Source organism: Trichoderma citrinoviride (genome assembly GCF_003025115.1).
Source record: "Trichoderma citrinoviride strain TUCIM 6016 unplaced genomic scaffold BBK36scaffold_1, whole genome shotgun sequence".
Lineage (NCBI taxonomy): Eukaryota > Fungi > Ascomycota > Sordariomycetes > Hypocreales > Hypocreaceae > Trichoderma > Trichoderma citrinoviride.
In genome coordinates this window covers 1,430,265-1,450,695 of record NW_020194709.1, presented here as the reverse complement: position 1 = coordinate 1,450,695, position 20,431 = coordinate 1,430,265, and the positions used below count along the sequence as shown (strand labels likewise).

General features: G+C 52.2%; 8 protein-coding genes and 1 non-coding gene across 9 annotated transcripts; 2 read left to right on the top strand and 7 right to left on the bottom strand.

Annotated features, from left to right (window-relative positions):
* Nucleotides 1-1,560: 1,560 nt before the first annotated feature.
* On the top strand, nucleotides 1,561-3,339 carry BBK36DRAFT_1107959 (hypothetical protein; the record flags this gene model as incomplete). Its single annotated transcript, XM_024889319.1, has 2 exons — nucleotides 1,561-2,346; nucleotides 2,452-3,339. 2 exons carry the CDS (start codon nucleotides 1,561-1,563, stop codon nucleotides 3,337-3,339), a joined length of 1,674 nt encoding a protein of 557 aa, XP_024753835.1.
* Nucleotides 3,340-3,625: 286 nt separating this feature from the next.
* Nucleotides 3,626-4,563, bottom strand: BBK36DRAFT_1137181 (class I glutamine amidotransferase-like protein; the record flags this gene model as incomplete). Its single annotated transcript, XM_024893140.1, has 3 exons — nucleotides 3,626-3,955; nucleotides 4,034-4,260; nucleotides 4,329-4,563. The coding sequence occupies 3 exons, from the start codon at nucleotides 4,561-4,563 to the stop codon at nucleotides 3,626-3,628; spliced, it is 792 nt and encodes a 263-aa protein (XP_024753834.1).
* A 655-nt stretch (nucleotides 4,564-5,218) lies between these two features.
* Nucleotides 5,219-5,729, bottom strand: BBK36DRAFT_16180 (hypothetical protein; the record flags this gene model as incomplete). Its single annotated transcript, XM_024897720.1, has 4 exons — nucleotides 5,219-5,324; nucleotides 5,391-5,444; nucleotides 5,509-5,603; nucleotides 5,670-5,729. The coding sequence occupies 4 exons, from the start codon at nucleotides 5,727-5,729 to the stop codon at nucleotides 5,219-5,221; spliced, it is 315 nt and encodes a 104-aa protein (XP_024753833.1).
* Nucleotides 5,730-7,081: 1,352 nt separating this feature from the next.
* Nucleotides 7,082-7,410, bottom strand: BBK36DRAFT_1174503 (hypothetical protein; the record flags this gene model as incomplete). Its single annotated transcript, XM_024895928.1, has 1 exon — nucleotides 7,082-7,410. A coding segment is annotated over one exon (329 nt), but the record flags the coding sequence as incomplete, so codon positions are not given.
* A 454-nt stretch (nucleotides 7,411-7,864) lies between these two features.
* Nucleotides 7,865-8,509, bottom strand: BBK36DRAFT_1165036 (hypothetical protein; the record flags this gene model as incomplete). The annotated part of the gene is made up of 1 exon (XM_024894729.1): nucleotides 7,865-8,509. One exon carries the CDS (start codon nucleotides 8,507-8,509, stop codon nucleotides 7,865-7,867), a length of 645 nt encoding a protein of 214 aa, XP_024753831.1.
* Nucleotides 8,510-9,847: 1,338 nt separating this feature from the next.
* BBK36DRAFT_t14 lies at nucleotides 9,848-9,940 on the top strand. The gene has a single exon. It is a non-coding gene; the product is annotated as a tRNA-Lys (tRNA).
* A 1,525-nt stretch (nucleotides 9,941-11,465) lies between these two features.
* On the bottom strand, nucleotides 11,466-14,040 carry BBK36DRAFT_1165035 (hypothetical protein; the record flags this gene model as incomplete). Its single annotated transcript, XM_024894728.1, has 5 exons — nucleotides 11,466-12,030; nucleotides 12,099-12,841; nucleotides 12,904-13,251; nucleotides 13,354-13,610; nucleotides 13,797-14,040. 5 exons carry the CDS (start codon nucleotides 14,038-14,040, stop codon nucleotides 11,466-11,468), a joined length of 2,157 nt encoding a protein of 718 aa, XP_024753830.1.
* A 537-nt stretch (nucleotides 14,041-14,577) lies between these two features.
* BBK36DRAFT_1002631 (hypothetical protein) lies at nucleotides 14,578-14,882 on the bottom strand. Its single transcript, XM_024888861.1, has one exon. It carries the CDS (start codon nucleotides 14,801-14,803, stop codon nucleotides 14,621-14,623), a length of 183 nt encoding a protein of 60 aa, XP_024753829.1. The 5' UTR covers nucleotides 14,804-14,882; the 3' UTR covers nucleotides 14,578-14,620.
* A 3,905-nt stretch (nucleotides 14,883-18,787) lies between these two features.
* On the bottom strand, nucleotides 18,788-19,922 carry BBK36DRAFT_1137177 (hypothetical protein; the record flags this gene model as incomplete). The annotated part of the gene is made up of 7 exons (XM_024893139.1): nucleotides 18,788-18,825; nucleotides 18,894-18,987; nucleotides 19,151-19,359; nucleotides 19,510-19,512; nucleotides 19,596-19,623; nucleotides 19,708-19,747; nucleotides 19,873-19,922. 7 exons carry the CDS (start codon nucleotides 19,920-19,922, stop codon nucleotides 18,788-18,790), a joined length of 462 nt encoding a protein of 153 aa, XP_024753828.1.
* Nucleotides 19,923-20,431: the final 509 nt, after the last annotated feature.

Below are 20,431 nucleotides of genomic sequence, written 5' to 3'. Positions count from 1 at the left end.
TGTACGGAGCACTGATAGCGCAAAACCCATCACGCAGCCAACCGGATCGACAACCCTGAGATTAAATTATGGAGTTGGGAGACGACACGGCAAGACACCAGCAAGATGGAACAACTGATCGCATGAAGCACCGGCAAGGTGACAAGTGAGCCACCACTCGTCTGTACCTTGCCTACTAGGTACGCATTGCACATTCAGAGGTACTCCGGTGCTAACTGCTACGTATCTAGCCTGCACCAGCTGAAGCCGGGGTCTGCCGAGTCTCCCAGGCAAGGCGATTGTATCTCGTCGTCATGACTGAGTACCATCTTACACGCATACTATGCACCAAGGACCAAGCATCGGTCAGCTTTCACTGCATCATACAGAACCAGACCAAGCGCCCTGCCGGCAGAGTCAGTACCCCCCCCGCCTCCATGCTCCCCATGACTCCGCCAAGGCCCAAGATTGACGAACAAAGGCCAGGATCATCGATCCCAGAGACCGGGTTTTCCCCCCTCTCCGTGATGCCGTCAATCCGGGGGCGGCAAGGGAACGACAAGGGCCGCCCGCGGCACGGAGTCGTGTGGCAGAAACATCAGGTCATTTCCCACACGTGATCCATCCTAGCATGTCTTAGACTGCTGAAAAAGAAAGAATACTAGAGGAAGAAGAAAGAACGAGAGAAACAGGTTGTCCAGATGCAAGGGATTGCGAGGGTGGCTATCGTGTAGCTGCTCCCCCCCAGATTGCCATCAGCCAGCCGTCCTGCATGGGCCGCCTTCATGGGCCGCCTCCGTGCATGGGTGCTGTGCCGTCTGTCTTGAGTTGAGGCCATCAACTCTGAATTGATGGGGCCGAGCCGCCAGTTCATGCGCCATCAGAATCATCACCACCTTGATGTTGACGTATACTCTGAACTTCCTTTGAGCATGCATTATCGCCTCTCGCCAGCATAGTCATTTTCATGAGACAGTTGCAGGCATATGCAACTCGACAGCCCCCACTAACCTACTATAAAGAAGGGGCCAGGCTCCTCGAATCCTCACTTCGGTTTCAAGGCCTCCATCCTATCTGTTCTTCACTTACAATTACGCCGTCATCGTTTGCAAACACAGCAACGGACCGTTTGTCAACCCGCCATCATGTCAGCAGCAGTAAGTGATGTCTCCTGACAACTTCGTGTTACGCTCATCACATTGACCTTTTACTCATCCAAAGGGGGAGCCCCTAAGGCCGCGTGGAATGTTCATTCCGCGCCTCATCAGGAATTCCGACTCCTGCATCACCTGTCGCCGCCTGGGAAGGAGATGCAGACTGGGCAAGCCCAAATGCGAGGCCTGCGAAGCTTTCAATCTCGAGTGCATTCAACCAATCAATAACCTGTTCGATGAAAACGGCGTCGAGTTCGCCCTAGAATCGGGCGAATGTAGGAAGAGGCAAAAGACTGGCCCCATCTCTCAGGAGGAAGTCGAGAGTGAGGCTGGGCCTGCCATAGAGGCTGAGTCCGAGTCCGAGTCTGACTGCGAGTCTGATGTTGGATCCCATTTCAACATTGCAATACAAATGGAGCTTTGCACCATGGCCAATCACCAGGAAGAGGACGATGAAGAAGATGATGTCAATCCCGTGGTCTTTGACCCCAACAAGGCTGCCTATCTCGAGAATTTGAAACGGCAGATCAATCGAGCCCAGCAAACCCGCCTTCAGCAGATTCCAGGCTATGTTCAGGGCCCCGTCGGCGACGTGCCTGGTCCTGATGGCGACCAAGATCACGACTATGCCTGCTATTATGATTATCGCCACGACATCGACTCTGACGATGTCAGCAGCACGGACAGGGACAGAAAGCGAAGTCACACCCCTTACACCTTGGATTCGGCTTCTCGCACCTCCACCGTGTACCAGGTCAAGTGCACTTGGGGTGGGCAGGGCACGCCCCCTCTGTCCTCTCGTCTCAACGACTTCATCGCATACATGAAAGAATGCCACCTGACCCATGCGCCATCCGCCGCTCTGCCATTGTCCCTGCTGCCGGCAGACGACTACGCTGCGTCCGAGATGCTCAAGTACTACGCTAAGCGTCCGGAAGACCGTCAGACGAAGCCTGTGCCTGATCTGAACCCCGTCAACCCCAAGCTCATTGATCTGGCCTATTCCAACCCCCTCGTCCTGCAGCTCATCATCGCCCAAAGGGCCAACCATCGCCCGGTGTCTTCCGCCATGTTGCCGACCGGCGAGAGGGCCGAAAACTTCTACGCTGCTGTCATTGCCGAGTTCGGACCCGTGATTGACAGTTACCTGGCTGGAAACGAGCAGGATATGCTTCCACTCACCCTGGGAAGCCTGGTCATCTCTCTCACCGAGGTACGTGTGTAGCTTTCTCCCAACATGCCAATATACTTTGCCTCCTTTTCCCATGCGCTCTTTCGGAGACTGAGTGCTGATCAATATTCGTGTATTCCTTCACAGAGGGCCCGGCTTGATAAACGCGGCCAGGCTCATAACCATCCAACGGCAGCCAAGAGCATCTTGAAGACGCTCCTGACCCTCCCTCATGAGGAGATGTGCAAAGAGATTCCGCCCGTCTTGTTGGAGTACTATATGCACGCTGCATGCTTTGCCTGTGTTGCAGCCGATGTCACCAAGGCCAAGTCAATTCCATTCATGAGCGAGGCACTTCGAAACGCCGTCGATGACCTGGTCCAGGAGAGATACGTAGGCAAGCTCTGCGGGACTTGGCTACCGATCATGGTTGTCGTGCAGAGCACCTTTGAGCTAGGAATGGAGATGCGGCCGTTTGCAGATGACGCGTCGGATGCCCCCGTGGGCGGTCCCTCCACTGGCTACATGCCCAACCACTTTGTCACCTTTGGGCAAATCCAAGAGCGCCTCTTCAGGTTCAAGCCTCACAAAGACCCCCGCTGCGAAAGCGTCGAGGCGGCCACGCTGTTCAGGAACGCTGCCATGCTGTATCTCTGGAGTCTCCTGGAATGGCCGCACGCCTCGACGCCCCCGGGATCGTATACCAACTTCATGGAGAGCGCTTACAGAGACGCGCTCCGGCAGCTGAGTCGCATCTCGGAGATTTCCAGCATCAACAAAGTTCTATGCTGGCCCTTGCTCATCGTTGGGTGCTTCGCCAAGACGTCGCACGTCAAGGGCATCATCACATCGCGACTCCTCAGCATCGCGGGGCGCTTCAAGGTCGGCAACGCGCTCGAGACCCTCTTCGTGCTGCAGCACGTCTGGACCCTGCCTTTTGACAGGCGCAACCCCTGGATGGTCCACAAGTCCATTCGCCAGACCGAGTGCTGCGGAAGCGTATGTGCTGAATGCATGACTCGATTGTTTATTTGATTGGTTTACTTGCTTCTTGTTTAGACTGCCTTGACTGTTGAATATTTACTTGATCGTCAGCTGTTTTATTCTCTTAAATTTCCTTGGAACAACATGGCGGTAAACGCTTGGAGGAACCAAATAAATAAAATGTCGAGATTCACTTTCTTGTCGAGGTTCACTTTTTAGTCTATACTAGTAATAATTTATTTGGGTATTTTTGTCAATCTCGCTGAACTGGGTCTCAGTAATTCTGTAAAGGCTCAGCAAAGAGGAAAACGCTTGGATTTATCGAAACGTATCTGAATCATGTCGACCTTGACTCTCCCGCCTCATTCCACTTCCTGCTACCAAGAAAGAATTCCATGACGCGGCTCGCCATGAGAAGCCCATCATGGGGCCGGCTGACACGCCCGAGGGCGTCCTGGAACGTTTCGTCGTCAAAGACATGCCCGGTGTCCTTGTCCCCCCTGATAATCTCCTCGTTGATGAGCTCGTCGAATTCGGGGTGTCCCTGGAACGAAAGCAGCCGGCCGGGCTTATAGAGGATCTGTACGGGGCATTTTGTGCTGGAGCCGAGGTTGGCGATGCCAGAAGGGACGGTAAGTACAGCATCGCGATGCATCTGATGCAGTTTCTATGACACAGCCGTAAATATCCCGTCCTTAACTCATAGAAATGCACATATCAGCTAATAATTGGCTCAAGTTCTTACCAGTGACGGGACACCAAGAAGCTCCTGGCCTTGGTCGTTTAGAGAAACGCCTTCGACGGAGAGTTCCCAGCCAAGCCGGTTGCGGTTGACGTCGGCTCCGAGGGCGCGGCCGATGACTTGATGGCCGAAGCAGATGCCGAATATCTTTTTGTCTGTTGACTTGAGGGCGAGTTCGAGGAAGTCGACGAGAGTTACGATCCAGGGGTCGTTGTGGAAGGCTGTGCCGTCTGTGGATTGTTTATCAACATAAGGTTCTGTTCGAGTCACCTCATAATACCGAAGAGTAAATGCGTACAGCTTCCTGTGAGAGCAATTACATCTACATCCTCTATCCGAGGATATTCGCCTGCCATGGTGTCCCACTTGCTCACGTCAAGCCGCACATCGGCTGCCTCTGGCCCGAGGCCCTGGAGGCCGTAGGCGAAGAAGTCGTGGAAGATGTCGCCGAATGAGCCGCGGGCGGCTTTGGCTTTTGGGAGGAGGGTGAGCGTTTCGCACTCTAGGATGGCTACGCGTAGGATTCGAGACATTTTGGCAGTTTTTCTTCCCTTTTCCGAAGTTTGTTTTCTTTGTGATCTGGGCGATTTCCTGGGAGGGTATCGAAGGGGAGGGGTTATATAAAGTATTTTGGTCGACGATGTGCCTTTAGGTCATATTGAGTTTGACCCTACATTAGCAAGCCTTGAACTAAAAGCCTTGAACAAAAATTCAGGCGTTGAGAAACTGCAAAGATCCAAGTTTCAGTTCATACTTCATATAGGATTGAATGACCGAGTGGCCATGTGCTGTCGTGGATCTCGGGCCGCGATTAGCATCTCCAAAGAAGCCTAAATGTCACTGTTGGCGGGGATGAGATCCGCTACTAATCTCAACTTAATCTCAATGCAGCAGTTTAAGTGTAAGTGTTGCATTATCTCGACATAGAGAAGAGCGTGTTCTTTGGAATCTTAAATGTGGCACATTTAGACAAGATTCAATGAAGAGGACGTAAATATTGGTGAATCTGCTTTACTGCATGGACGCAGGCGGCAATTCATGGAGAGACCGGTGCTTGGCATCATTGAACATGAACACGACGAGAGGTGAAAATAATGATTGCAAATTCGCGGATTCATTGACTCATATATCTCGTGTTATTCTCAACTCAAACGCTTCTCGTACATTTAACACACATCAATACACAGTCTAGTTGATGGCGACAGCGCACTCGAAAGCGGCAAAGGCGCCGTTAACAATGGTCGCAGCAGTGTCCCTGTTGTACGCGGCGTAAGGGACAGCGCAATCAGGAGTGCTAAAAAATATCGATGTCAGTATTTCACGTTAATAAGTAACACAAGTATTGGAGTGATGAGCTTACTTGTAAAGAACACAGGCGTGGCCAGAAGCCACCTTGATGGACTGCACAACAGGGCTAGGCGAAGATGATTCTTGTTAGCGACGATTGAAGATTGATCATGCAGGCAAGTAAAGCTTACAAGTCAGCAACGGGCGTGCATTTGCCAACGACGTCGTCAGAGCCGCTGATGGTGTAGGAGGCGCCCTCGAAGTTGGTGCCGGAGAAGAGAGTGGCCTAGACGCCGTGATCCAGCGTCAGTCACATAAGAATTATGCCTGTCGAGCACATCAAGAGACTCACCACATCCTGGGAGGCGACAACGGTGGCAAGCACCAGGGAGAGGACGTTAGAGAACTGCATGATTGCGGTGGAGGTAGGTGTTATCGGGGTTGTGGAAGATGATGGAGATGATTGTTTATTGTCTCGTGCGATTCCGGAGGATATCTCACGATCTTATATACTTGCATTCTACATACTCTAAGCCAATGGCAGAGAGACCTTTTACAATTGATCCGAACGTTCGGCCCCTCGCTTGATGCCCCGTCAATTCAGCCTCGTATGCGGGTTACTCCTAACCAGGCCATGCTGGCATAACAGAAACCACCTCCTTATTACAACTTAGATCAAGAAGGCTTTCGCCTCGGACGTTCTAGCAGTCGAATCGAAAAAGGAAGGCTGAACGCGAACCATAAGACGCGGTGTAGAGCAAGCACAGTCCGCTTGCTTACAGCATACAATACCGACTGATCTATTTGTCTGCATCCCTGACCATCATCCTCTCGATTACTTTACCCCCGACTTGGGATGTCGCCGCATAAAGCGTTCGGGAGCGGAGCAGGGATGTCGGCTTGCTGACTTGCCGGAATAAGCTTGATTTTGCTGCGCCCGAAGGGTTGGATTGGACCACGACTTGTCCTCATTGGCTTATGCTGTCAGTTACCGGCATCTTCGTTTCTTTGATTACTTCTTCATGACCCTCGGCATCAAGTGAATCATCAGATATCCCTGGCCAAGTGAATGCTATGCCAGTCTCTTCAGGGAGCTTGTAGTTGTCGAGTTGTTGTGTTGAGCTGGGATGAATGGAAGACCGGCGGTGGAAAGAAAATATTATGGAATTGCGATGTAACATCGATAAAAAGCACAGCATCAGAGATATAGAAGATGCGTCGAGCCTTTGCCTTGTCTGTTGGCTTTGACAGATTCTCGACGTCCATTATATGTACGACGCCTGTGCTTCATCAGTCACATCGTGGACAAGGCACTGGTGAATGTTTCCTGGCAGAGAGGCAATCCAGCAGCCATTCTGCCATGGAAGCAGGAGGAAGACAGCATTGATTGTTCGGCTCTCATACACAGAACAGGGACTTCTCAATTTTCACTCCGTCCATATTTTCGAATATGCCGCCCACTGCCAGAAGCGCGCAAAATCTTCCTCCCGTGGAATTTTATCCGTTATTTTCGGCATGCCGTCCGTGGGTGGAGAGCCTTTCTTTTTTCTGCCAGTCAAAATGTCGGTGATCAGGAGGCATTGGCTCACCGCCCAGAAATTTTTGGCTCACCGCCCACGCAGCTCTGCAGGCTTGCTATAAATTTCCGTCGAGCTCGCCGCTCCTTTGATTTTTTTCTTCTTTTCTTCTTCACGTCGACAATACTTCAGTATGTGCACCCCTAACTGTGGCCTTTCTGGCTCTCAAAGCAGCTGCTAACCACGTCTTTTCTACAGGAGAATCATTTCTATAGTGTTTGTCTCTCGCTTTGGTTCCCAAAAGAGCCATCGAATCCACCCTGGTTGATGATTGTATATCCTCAGCACCCAAGAGTGAATATTCCTGGTCCTCTCGCTCTGTCCGCAAGGATGGCGGCAGTTGCCTCGTGCGGCTGCTGTATAGAGAGTTGTTTCTCTTGATGATCTCGACCCTGTCTGTTGTTTGTCTTCGGGCACGCGGGCAGGGTGGGTGTTGATGGACGTCTGACAGGCGTGTTTCCTTTTTCCTTTTTTCTTCATTGCAGACTGGGGCTTGCCCTGGGTGTGAAGAAGATCTTGCCATACTAGTACTTGTGATCTTTGAAATTGGCCATGCAAATTCGGCTTGGTGATGGAATTTTCTTGTAGCTCCATTTTTGATCAAATTTTGCTAGGATGCTGGAAGAAGGCGTGCAGAATTTTCCATCACTTGACCCAACATGACCTCTCCTTTATCCTGAACTTGTTTATCGCCTCCACATACTGCAGTTCTCAATGCACAAAACATCCTTCGCTGCTGTTCGTTTGCAGCCAGTCCAAGCTTGGCTGATACAAGCAGCTCGTCATGCTCGTTCCCATGGCTGGTTGAGCGAAGCAATAACGATCTATAACGGCGGCACAGGATGGACAGCCCACAGCTTAGACATTACAAGTTCCATCACAGACGACATGGAAGCACAATTCAACAATTTTTGATTACATTGTGTTACGCTAACCACGGCCCCTCTATAAGGTAAAAGCCTCCCTGCCTCTACAGCATAACAAAGGCTCCGATTGCAACTCCAGCTACGGCCAACAATGAGCCACCCATGGTATTTCCAGCATTGGGAGTCGACGAGGTCGTCGCGGAAGTCGTCGTGTTCGAGGCAGCGTGGGTGGCTTGGCTCTTGGTGGAGAGAGTTGCTGGGCTCGTAATGGGAGTCTTGGTCGAAGCAGAAGCAGGCGAAGAGGCAGAGGTCGTGATTAAAGTCGACGGTTTGGCGGGCGCCACAGTTGATTCGGCAGCGCTTGTCTCGCTGGCCGGCTCCTGAGTCGTTCTTCCAGCTTCAGAAGTCGAGACGGCGCTCGTGATTACAACGTCGGCGGTTGTTTCAGCAACGCCGGCAGCAGTTGAACTTGTCAACGGAACGGCATTCGAGGGTGTGAAGCACGACAGGTACGAGATTGGCTCGCTGAGGATCGTGCCACTATACAGAGGGCAGCCCGGCACGTCGGTCCTAGGGGGAGCTCGACCGCCTCCGCAGTCCTTGGGGTCGCAGATCTGGCCATCGTTCAGATCATACCAGTGAATGATGCCGTCGTCGCAGGACGTGTAGCTGTAGTGCTCGCAGGCGGCAAGGACGAGGTTTGCGCCCACGAGGAGGGAGAGCAGAGAGGTACCGATGGATTGGCGCATCTTGATATTGACTGTGATTGTTTTCTTTAATCGGCTGATTACTCGAGACGGTAGAAGAACGAATGGCTTGGTTGAAGCAAGAAGTTTGAATGAATGACTCGGTCGGAAACAAGGCAACGAACGGATGAGTTGGTCAGGGGTAAAAAGCCAGCTTTGAACGGCATTGTCGACGTCTATATACTCGCAGCGCCATCCTTCTGCAGCCGAGGGTCCTTTGCTAGCCTGGCCAATCCATCTTGGCAATGTAGTCGCGTGTTCATTTCCCGATCCCCCATATCGTCCCATCCGGGGCTTGGCCCAGCCATATAGCCGGCCGCTAGTCCTCTGAAGGGACTGAAGGATTCACAACCTGGTTGTTGACGATGCGGTGCGCTTCCAACCAACAACTAGTGACACATGGAACCGAAGAACCAGTTGTGAAGGTTTCATTGCGTGCTGCTGATTGGGGGAGTGCTGCCTTGTTTATTCGAGAGACATACCCAGTACTATGCAGTTGTTCCAACGTCCAGCTTCATCGGGGAACTAAAAATGCTGCATGTTACCAGTCTAATCACGAGAATTTTCTAACAAGCAGATATCGCAACCAAAACGCAAGTATCCCATGACGTTCGTGTTCGTAGAGCAAGCATTGAAGACAAAGGGCGGCCAGCAGCGGTATATGATGTTTGCGAAGACCGAATCATGAGTTCCCAACTAGCCCACATCTTTCGTATCTTTGCTCACCAACCCAGATTGCGGATAGTCAAGCATAATAAGCAGATTGTGAATTGTTGAAATGACTTTCTTTGTTCTCCTTTGTAGGTAGTCTAGAGCAAGTCTTTGGAGGTATGACGCTGCGTGGTAAAGCACATGTGGTTGCTGGATAGTGATGTTCTTGGTATAAGACGCCTGGTGAGCTGTCGTGACATGGCCTGGTGGAGGTTGCGATATCTTACCAATCTGCGAAGAGAAAAGGAGAATGGAAAGAAATGAGGGAAAAAAAGAAAATTTTGTGGCGCAAGAATTCATATAGATTGAGAGCTGACTCGCAGGTAGAGATGAAGCTCAGAATGTGGCCAAAGAAGTCATGAAGAAATAGACCATCTGTCAGATGCTCTGCGGGCAAATTAACGTGCTCGCCTTCAAACCGCAAAACACAACATCAAATAGTTCAGCGATCAATATTTGAGACTCGAACCACTCAGTGAATGGATGAAGAGATAATATCAAGAGAAAAGATAAGTTGTACTTGATCGTAGGGTAGGGGAGGTCGAATATCGTGAGTGTTGATGCCATCACAAGCTCGATATAAGACCAAATACGGCCGATGGCTTTCAACAGACAACGGGCGTCTCGACTGCCCGGTTAGCTCAATCGGTAGAGCGTGAGACTCTTATGAGGAACACGTTCTGAATAATCTCAAGGTTGCGGGTTCGACCCCCGCATCGGGCTTTTCCTATATCCAAAGATTGAGAAAACGAGCGTCCAATTTTTTTGCAAAATCTGACGATATTTTTTCTCACTTAGCTCACGCTTTTTTGGTGGAGTGTCGATATGGGTGACGCCGAGCCCTGCGCTAACGGAATACTTGGAGCCAATCAGAGCGCGGGTGACCCTGGCGACCCGCTTGCACGCCGAGGATATCTCAGCCAATCGATTCGCGCTGCCGTCGACAAAAACAGACATGGCGTCTTTCCGCGCAAATTTTTGGTATGGGTTTCTCCCGGGTTTCTCTTCTTTTTACTTGCTTGCCACGGCGACGCATTTGATGCTGGTTCAAAAGAATCCCAGCTGTTGACCATCTCGACGACAGACACTTCACGCTCGATGAGCAGAGGCGATTTTCCCCACCTTCCCAATTACTAGCTCACTGGTCGGTAAGAAGGCAGGCATCGTAGCCGGAGGTTGCAGTTACCTTAGGCGGTGCAATCTCCCTACCACCGCCCTGACAAGCTTCGTCAAAGCAAAGACGAATTGATTTATCACACAGTCCGACACTGAACGTGTACGATAATGCTCTTGATACCATATTCGACGCATATCAATCTTTACCTGCATTCTTTACACGCGCGTACAAAGACGTGTCCCTGAAACTTCACTCCTGGGATCACGTGTAGTCACCTGACGCACAACAGGACGCTCCTGCTGTGTCTACACTTTGTGCTCCCTTCAATTTCTCTCCTCTTTGCCCAAGCCTGACTCTTGCATTGCCTCAATGAACCCTCCAGGATGCAATCGAACGGCAAAGTGCTGCCATTATCGTGATGCCTGATGACGAGCCACGATCATCTACCTCCACGGCGGGGGATCAACGTGATACCATCAACTTCCGCTATTGCGACTCCAGTCGAAGCTTATTGGTCCGTTGGCCTTCTTTAAAAAGAGACAAATTCTGCCGATTCCATCATCATCGTGAGTCTTGAAGTTTGGCTTCATTCTGCCACGGACGAATGTTCATGACTGACCTCTTGTACCAGCCGGTGCCGGAACGTCTCGTGTGCAGAAAACCATGATTGGGACTTATCAGCCATTGACCACTCTTGCCAGCCATCTCCCTGACACGTGATCCAATGTCAAGGCTGAAGATGGCTAGAAATACCGGCGATAGAGAGCCTCTCATGTCAAACGAAGCTTTTTCAGCAGAAGCATGACAACTACCCTTCTGAGTGCCAGCCTTTTACAGAAGACAAAGCATCTTTCCCGTCAAAGGGGTCGCCCTCAAGTGGATCTGTTATCCCAGCCCTTACAAGAGAGGTGAATCAGTAAGTAATACGCACATTGATGCTTCGATTCAGTCTCTGCCTCTGACAACCTTGTCACTCCAACCTGCAACAAATAGGAGCACACATAATACTATCCATCTAAAGGGGTCTATGCTAATGGATCAACTAGTAAATCTGACACGCAGCATACGTTATGCCTACCCACCGTTCATCCCAGAATTGCCACTAACCCAGCTCAACGGCCTCCTTCATCTCTATCCGTCAAGCACGTCGAGTTCGTTGAAGTGAACCAAGATGTTGAAAAATCTTTCAGAAATGCCCCAGTTCTCGAGGCGGTAGAGCATTTGGAACGCATCTTGCATGATTTGGTCGGTTGAGCACCCGACTTGGATGCGATGGCAAGACCCGATTCGCGCAGGGCCACCAGCTTGAAGCCACCTTTCGACCTCTGCCTCGCAGAACGGCCACGCGTCTGCTTGAAATGGTTCGACTCCATCCACGTCTCTCAGCGACGAAGGACCGTATTTCACAAACGCAATGATGGCGAGATATGCTGAGAAGATGCGCAGATTGTCGCCCGGCGCAAAGACTGCATAGACCTTTGCTATCCTGATCATCTGGCCTGCGTGCCAAATATACTGCCGAGATTTGGGCGGATCCACTGCGAAATGGTCAATGAGCTTTTGCTGTGCCCATCGCAAGGATGTGCGAGAGTTGGGCGACGACGGCGAAGCGGCTACGCGGGCGATATATGTTATCAGATCCATGACATCTGTGTACACGGATAACTGCGCGTAATGGCGAATCAATTTCGTGGAACTGCGGAGCAGGTTAGCGAATCGCTGTGCGAGCCAGAATATTTTTTGGAGGGTGGGCGATGGAGGTACCAGAAGTTGACAAGGTCCGAAGTTGACAGCGCTGCTTCGGTCCCCTCCGCAGGTATCGACTTGGCCAGGAAGCTGATGGCCCAAATCACCTTTGCCGTGCTCTCCATGCAGACAGAGGCGACGTTGAGACCAACGTGTCGGCAGGCCGCAACAGTGCTGTCCCGCTGGCCTCGCCTCCCGAATCCTCTGAGAATCCTCTCAAAAATCTGGGTGCACAAACGTCTGGTCCAAGGAGAGACGTCTCGAGACAACGGCGCCGTCCTCTCCGCCGAAGCAGCCACGACAGCGGACACCAGCGGCCCTTGAGAACGATTGGGCGATCGTGAGCGGAGCTCAGCCCAACATTGGGCGTCTGGAGCTTCATATAGCTCATCGGCGCATGGGAACCTCAGAGGCAGATCTCCCAGCTCTATGACACAGGGGCGATTGGTGAGAAGGGAAACGCTGCAGTCGTATTCAAATACAGCCCACGTCGTTCGGATTGCCTGCTCATAGGCAATCCATGCGGTCCATTCAGCCTGCACTGGCTGAGTTACCGTTTCTTGCGCCGGATCGGTCCCATCCTCGTCATCATTGCCAGAACCCAGCAGCCCCAGTCTTTGCAGACTGCCCACCAGAAATGCGCGGATTCGGTCAACATGGTGATACACGTGCTCGTCACCAGACCCAAGCAAATATGTCTGGTGAAGACACACAGCAGCTAGGAACCTGATGTCTGGACCATTCTCAGGAGGGATGACGGCCTAGCCAGAGTCAGTAACGGCAACGACATCTTCAGAGGTCTAGCCGGACGGCCTGCGCTTACCATGACGTTGAGCACAGCAACGCACCGTGAGCTTATGATATGCGCCTGGTGGGCCGTTTCATCGTCCTCATCCAAAAGAGCGCCAATACAGGCCATTGCTCCAAGCAGCGCCAATGGGGTTTTGACGAACTTCCATGTGGCAAGGTGGAAAATCGGCTGGATCTTTTGCCACTTGAGGAAGAAGTTGTTGACAAGCTGCCTTAGCAGTTCGATTCCTGGCAGCAGCTTGACCTGAGCCCCTGACAAGCCTGCTATCAGGGGGATGCAGGGTGCTCTAAAAAGAAGATCCAGGCTGTCAAGTGCCATCACCAGGGAACCATACGTCAAACTGCAACCGCCAAATCTTTCCTGAGAACCCGCACTGCCAACCTGCAGTGAAGAACCTTGGACTCCACGGAGAGGTGAGCCAGAGGCCGAGTTGTCAGCGTCACGCGATCGGATACAAGAGACTTTGAAGTCCAACCAGCCAAGGCTTCCAGCCCGGACATCGACCTCTCCAGGGACGGGTGGCCCGGAGGCGAGGCTGATAGTGCTGCCTGTCGGGCTAGTTCCACCTGTCGTGTGCTCATCAGCAGGCGGATGATCAGGCACTGAAGGTTGGTGGGCGTGGTCATGCTGGACCGGTGCAGCATTTGGCGAGGCTGGTCTTGCTGACGATGCTCGTCGAGCCTGTGCCTGCTGCTGCGGAGGTGTAGCTGGATGTGCATCTGTCGGTGCAGCAGTGGGCAACACAGACTCCGACGCAGGGCGCGGAGCCGAGGCCGGGACCGGGACCGGAGCCGACATGATCTCGGGAGGCACAAACATACAGAACTCGGCTTTATCATCGGCGTTACACCACCCACAGGGAGAGGAGCCATCACACCTGAGCTTATATCGCAGACAACGCTGACAAGAGTTCCGTGGGTTGCCGTCGACGGAATGGTAGGCATCGATATGCCTCTTGAGGACTTCACTGGTCGTGAACCTACCCTGGCAGAATTGACAGACGTTACGAATTCGTCCCAGACCGGCTCGCTCAATAGTGGCCTGTTGCGTCCGCTCTCTGTGCTCGGCTTGCTCAGCGTGTATCTGGCGATGACGATCCAAGTGGCTTCGGTCGCCGTATGCTACCGGACACTGGTCACATGGAAACATGATGTTCCTCCGTGGAGCGGGTAATCGAGTATCGCTGGCTGACATCTTTGCGGGGTTTTCGATCTGTCTCTCTTCCCAACGTTAGCAGAGCCTCCTTGCTCCGACTTAGTGAACGTCTTCAAAACACGGACGATCAACAGATGAGACCAGGAGAAGCCTCTTGCTTGTTTACCGAAGAAAGGCAGAGGTACCAAAGCTGGTGCAAGAGATGAAACTCGCGAAGAGGCCGGAGCGTTGGATGCTTTCTGTTGGTGAACGGATGATTGAGGGCTGAAAACGACAAAGTGGAAGCACAGAGAATGACAAGCAAGAGTTCAATCGAAAGAGAAGCAGATGCTGAGGCTGTGGACCTCCCTACCGGTACTTGCCCCTTATATCTTGGTCCTTCTTCTTGCTTTGTCAGACGAAACAAAACAGCAGCTTTGACAATGGTTCTCGATGCTGTGTCTGTTCTGCCTTGCTGTGTTGGTCCACTCGAGAGCCTTCGGCTCCGCACCTGGCTTGACCTTGACATTGCCTGCCTCACTGGCCGCCCCGTCCTGCAGCAGTATTTGTTTGCTACCTAAGCGAAAGGACGTGGCTACTTGCACGTGCATGGCTCGAAGCCAGAAACACCAACCTCCCCGATATTCTTGCTCTGGTAGGACAAGGTCAGGGCCTCATGCATCTTGACAGCTCCTAGGCCTCGTCCTTGGGCCTCCAGACGCCGGCGCTCGCATCTCACAGCATCATCCACCGCAGCACACCGACGCTGGCGTCGCATTCGGGCGACGTCGTGCACCTGGTTCCACTGGCACGCATTGACCGGTCTGCGAGGCACTGGAGCAAGGAGCAAGGAAATGTTATCGTTCAGAGAGAGAGAGCAAATGCTTCCCGGCTGCTCAAGACCCGGGCAGCTTTGGCTTGTGTGCCGGCCTAGACCACGGCCGCAATCCCCTGGTCCTGCAAGCAATTTTTCCTGTTTTCCTCCTATTTTTCTTTTTCTGTCCTTTCGCTAGCCTGTGAAGCTGAAAAGCTAAACATCAAGAAGTCGTGACCATCGCTCGCCGGGGCCCTCAAGCAGCATCCGCGCAGTTTCTCGACGCTGAAGCAAAGCATATGCGAGAGGTGACTATCTGCTACATTATGCTAAGATTGCTCGGCTGCTCGGCAGGCTGGCATGGATCACAGGTCGGTACACTCATTGCATAAATCGCTGATCATGAAAACGATGAGGATGGCTCGCACTGGGAGCCTGACCGGGGGGCTATTGCGGGATATCTAGGGAACAAAGTGCATTATCTCATTCTTCTGGACTCGGTTCTCGTTTGAAGCGGGTTGGCTTACCTTGCCGTACTTGCGTGAAGTACACACCGGCGTGTAGTCAAAGGCATCCAATGTTCACTGTTTGCCATTATATTTTCACGCCTGGCTTGAAGCACTGCTGTACCATATCTCTCATTACGGTTCTACGTTGATTGCAAGCTCTTATCCCTACTACAACGGGACAGCCTAGGCGGCATCGACACAGTACGAGCCGTGGTTCAAGCCATGAAAGGCAAACAATCATGCGCTGGCAGCCCGGTCGGCCCCATAATCCGGCGTTTATTTGGCCCTGTTCATCGGCTATATCCTGGTTCCCTTGTTGAGCTCGTGCTGTCTGATCCACACGGGAAATCCTACGAGCGAACCGCTGCGGCTGATGTTGGAGCCAAGCAATTGTGAGCTGATGGTATGTGTGCCATGGTGGCCGTAGCAGAGGGACAACAACACTACCTACACGGCATGGCCTCTCCTCGTGCAGTAAGGAGAGGAGCGCAATCTGCTCGCATGATGCGAGACAACGTTGTCCATGCAGGAGCAGCACTGCAGCAGCAGGAGGGACTCCTCCGTCCGTCAGTACAGTACGTACCAGCAACACCCAGGTTCAAGCCGGTCTGATCACATTGCTCTTGCAAAGTGGCATTCACATCACGACGCCAGCAAATCAAGACCAGTCCTGGCTCTCCGACACTGGGTACAGCAAAATTGCTGTTACACAAGACAGCAGGAACTTGCTTTTTGATTTGCCTAAGGCCCTCAGTTGGAACCACAATCTTTGCGACGGCTGCAGCACTTGCGCCCAGAATACCCCTTCTCGAGAATACATGGTGGACATGATCCTCTCTCGACGCCGGAGTTTTTTTTTAATTTGCCTCGGGAGCGGCGCGATATGGTCTCGCCAATCCGCAACTTACTCCTCAATCTCACGATTTCGCCGCTTTATGCAATGTCCCGTTCTCGATCTCGCCAGAACCCTCTTCTGCCAAGGCAAACCCCACACAACATGCTGCGTGTGCCACAAGTCTCTTTGCAAAAGCCCAGGCTGGTACGGAGTGGAAGGGTTTACGTACTGGGCTCCTTGAATGGAAATGCAGGCTGCATGATTTGACCCATTAATTCTGATATGGCACAACAACTCACGGTTTGGCCGTTCTTCTATTCCAGGCTGGCTCACCTCGAAAATGACATATAAGGGTCGCTATTACAGGAGACTTTGGGATCGAGTGATAGAGACGTCGAGCGAAGGTCGTTGCTTTCAGAATGCTCTATCATCGTCTTCCCTCCACACTACACTCTACTCGGCAAATCAAAGTCGATGTGGTACAGCCATACAAGAGACCAGGCATATTCACTTACATATGCCCTATTTTCGCCTTTCAAATGATGTAGTTTCAAACGTCGTGGGGCCCCGTTCTATGGCTCGTCTCCAACTGCAAATACCCGGGGGACGATCCAAAGCAATATCTCACACATGATCAAAGAAGGAAAATTCACAGCAGACGCAAATGCTCCTCAAGTACCGAATAGCCATGGACCTTTACGACTGGATAGGCAACGATGCTTTACTTCTACACCGACAGAAGCAAACCGGCATTTGTTACAGCCTCAGCAATTCGTCTCTTGGTTCTATCATTGGACTTGGTGGTAAGCCTCCTGCAAGCCTCCATGCCATTATGCAGCCGGCAGGCAGTGAATGAGACCCATCGGAGGAGCGGGCGGCTAATCAACGAGAGGCAATAGACGAGGAGAACGATGGGCAAACAAACATATTGCTCGAGCTCGGGTTGGCCCAATGAACGCCACACATCTTCTCAAATCTCTCAGCCCCAGCCATTTTCGGCGTGCTTTCACATTGTCTTGGATATTGGGGGCGGCTGATTGGATACGAGAGCCCGGACCTTGGAGCTGTGCACTGGGGCGCAACCATCCAGTGGCCTCTCTTTCCCTGCGAGCCTTTTCTTTTTCTGCCCGCCTTTCTTCTTTCTGGGAGCCAGGGTGTACGCCACAGCTGAATGTCATGGCCGAGGCCAAAGACATGGGTGGGTATCGAACTCTGAGAGCGCGCACCCTTGCTGCAATGCTTCGCTGTTTCCCCAACCTTCCTCGACGGAGATTCCAAGAGAATGGGGACCCAAACATTGCGGGATGAGATGAACGGCATTTGGAGGTTGGGGTCAGGAGAAGAGGGGCGTCCGACTTGCTGGAGCTGTTTTCGCACCTGCTTTTGCCAAGTTCAGCGAAGGCTTCCTGTTCCACAAGATGTCACACGACAAGAATAGAAACATCTTGTCCCGGAGCATTACGCAAGTACCTCTTACGTGGGTCAATCTATGAAGTTTCGTACCTACTGCGTATGCGAGATGGAGTGCGAAGTGGCTAGATCGTGTATACCAGCCATATCCATCTCGTGTTAAGCATACACCAACGCTTACTGCATCCAAAGTCCTGACAGTGGATCTATCCATATCTGCCCTGTTTCAGTTCGGGGTCCACGTGAAGTTCTGTGAGTCCTAGGGAGGAGGGATTGAAGAGGATGCTGGAGTGGTCAAAGGCCTCCCCCAAAGGCAGCCTGGAGGTGATGATGGCCGAGACGTGCTCACACTCATCACCTATCAAATCCTGGCCCAAAAACCTCCATATTGCTTCGAGCTGCAAAAGGGATATCGGTGGGTGATTGAGATGAGTGAGAGGCGTGTGCTGGGATGGATAGACCGCAGCAGCTGAACTACTTGATGGACAACACTTCAGCAGCAAGGACATGAAAGACGGAAAGCCTGGATGAGTGGATCAAGGTCTTGCCTCGAGCGCTCTGCACGTAATTGTCCGAACAGATGTCTCGCGGTCCATGATGCTTACTATACAGGTACCAGCATAAACGCACAACCAGCGAGTCAGAAGGGGATGGCGAAGGAAGCAGGAGTCGCACCGGGCACATGACCGATGCTCTCTTGATGACTCAACCGAGCCGCGCCATTGTTCGAATAACATCGAGTGGTGTTCATTTGATAAGAACACTTGATTAACTTAAAAGGAGCAGACCTGGTATTACGACAGCCAGCATAAAACATAAAGGCCCATAGCAGAGACCCCGAACTCAAACACTTGAAGCCTGTGGTTGGCGGTCGAGTCGGGACTTCAGCTCCGTTAGTACAGTACTTGTACCTGGATCCGGTACATGTGGGGCCGCACCAAGACCATGAAAGAGGTTGAACCCTTTTTCCCTGAGTGCTTCATTGGAGGGCAGAGGGAGAAAGGCAGAAAAAGGCAGCAAAATTCAGAAAGGAGAGGCGACTTGGAGCAGAGGCATTGTGGCCGAATGACGCTGGTCAAGGCTCTAGCTGTCGATTTCGCATTGAGTATCATTCCATCCCCAGTGAAAGGAGGCACAGCTACGTCGTTACGGAGCAAGGACGAAGTACGGCAATACGCGTAGGCTTTGCGCCTGTCAAGCCAAAGTGAGAAGAGCATTCTCGAGAGCTTCCCCTGTTTGGTAAAGTAAGGTCATTCTCAATGCCGAATTCTCTCTTCGCTTCTTGAACCTTGACGCTAACTGCCTTGCTCGGTACTGGCCTTCGCCTCGGCAAGACTGGGTTTGGATCTAACACGAACCACGGCCGCGTAGCCCGTCCGTCCCGGGCCTCGAGCCTAAAAATGGACAAGTACAACGCCCAAAAAAGAATTTCAAACGAAAAGCAAAGCAAGCTACCTAAAACACTCAGCAGTATCACCTGTATCAACATCACAAGGCGCACGCTCTTTGCGCTGCACCATCCTCTTCTGAATGGCATCGTCTAACCTCGCCTTATACCGCTTTCGGTGACAGCTTGCACCTTTTCGCGGCTCGTCCTTTTCCATCCCTCTCCTCTGTCTCTGGCGGATGCTTTGAGGCGGGCGGGCGTGGCGATATCGTGTCTCGGATCTTGCGCCCAGTCCAGCTGTTCAGCGTCGAGCCCAGCTGGCCATCGGCCGTCGAGGTTGCTTTTTCTGTCTGGATCTCTGTCTGATCGCTGCTCTTTTCTGTCCAGACACACAAAGACATTGATTCACGGCTATATGAAAAAAGCGTCGGGAATCGAGTTCTACCGACAACTTGCCCTGTCGAGTCACGGCAGCTTCAGCATCCCCACGCCGCTTTTTGAGTGTGTGCGTCACTTCTGCTCCACCCACCGACTACCCAGGTAAGGTAGGTAGCGGTATTGGCCAAATCACTTCGGCTTCACCTCAACTCAGACTTGGGCTTGACTTCGCTTCACTTTTCTCTGCTGCCACGATCCCCCCCCCCTTTTTTTTTTGTTGAGCACGTCAAAATAAGCATTCATTTTAACTCTTCCTTGGCCCGATCCACCCGCTCCAGTCCAGCCATACCTTGCCCATCTCGTCCTTGGTCCTTCGCGCGGTCAAAAGTCTATCCAGACACCAGGGCAGCAAACAGCAAGACGAGCAGGAATCGGGCGGGCTCAAGGTTGCATCGGCCCTGTGTTAGTGCTTCAGCGTCTCCTTCAGCGTCCTTCACCAGCGTCTTTTGAGTACTCTGCGGTGCCGGCTTTGTACCTGCGCTGTTTCTGCATCTCGGCCTGCATCTTCTGCGTCAGATCACGTCCCTGCTGCTCTCAGCCTCTCGACAACTCTATTGACTGCTACATACCTACTTTACACACTTACACATACGCTTGGACTGCCGTGTCACCGTTCAGGCGATCGAAGGATTGGGATCCGTATCGTACCATACACGCATCTGCCTGCCTACGGCCATAGATATCCCGCGGACACGGGTTGGGAAAAGACCTCACTGGCGTCGATTGACCTATACGCACGTGCACATACAGACAGACAGACGGACAGACGGACAGACAACAGACAGACATACCTTACACTGGGCCCAGATACTCCACTACGCTGCCCTGTCATCAATCCCATATACAACACATTACGGCATCCAAGCATCGACCAAGGACCAAAGAAAACAAGGCGAGCATCAACACAACGCCGCTATCGTCTGGTTTCCTTACATCTGGTAAAGCCTGGGTCCCTCCTCGACCAACGAGGCGACTCGCCCAGCTCTATTTATGGATTAAGCTTTCGATAAAGA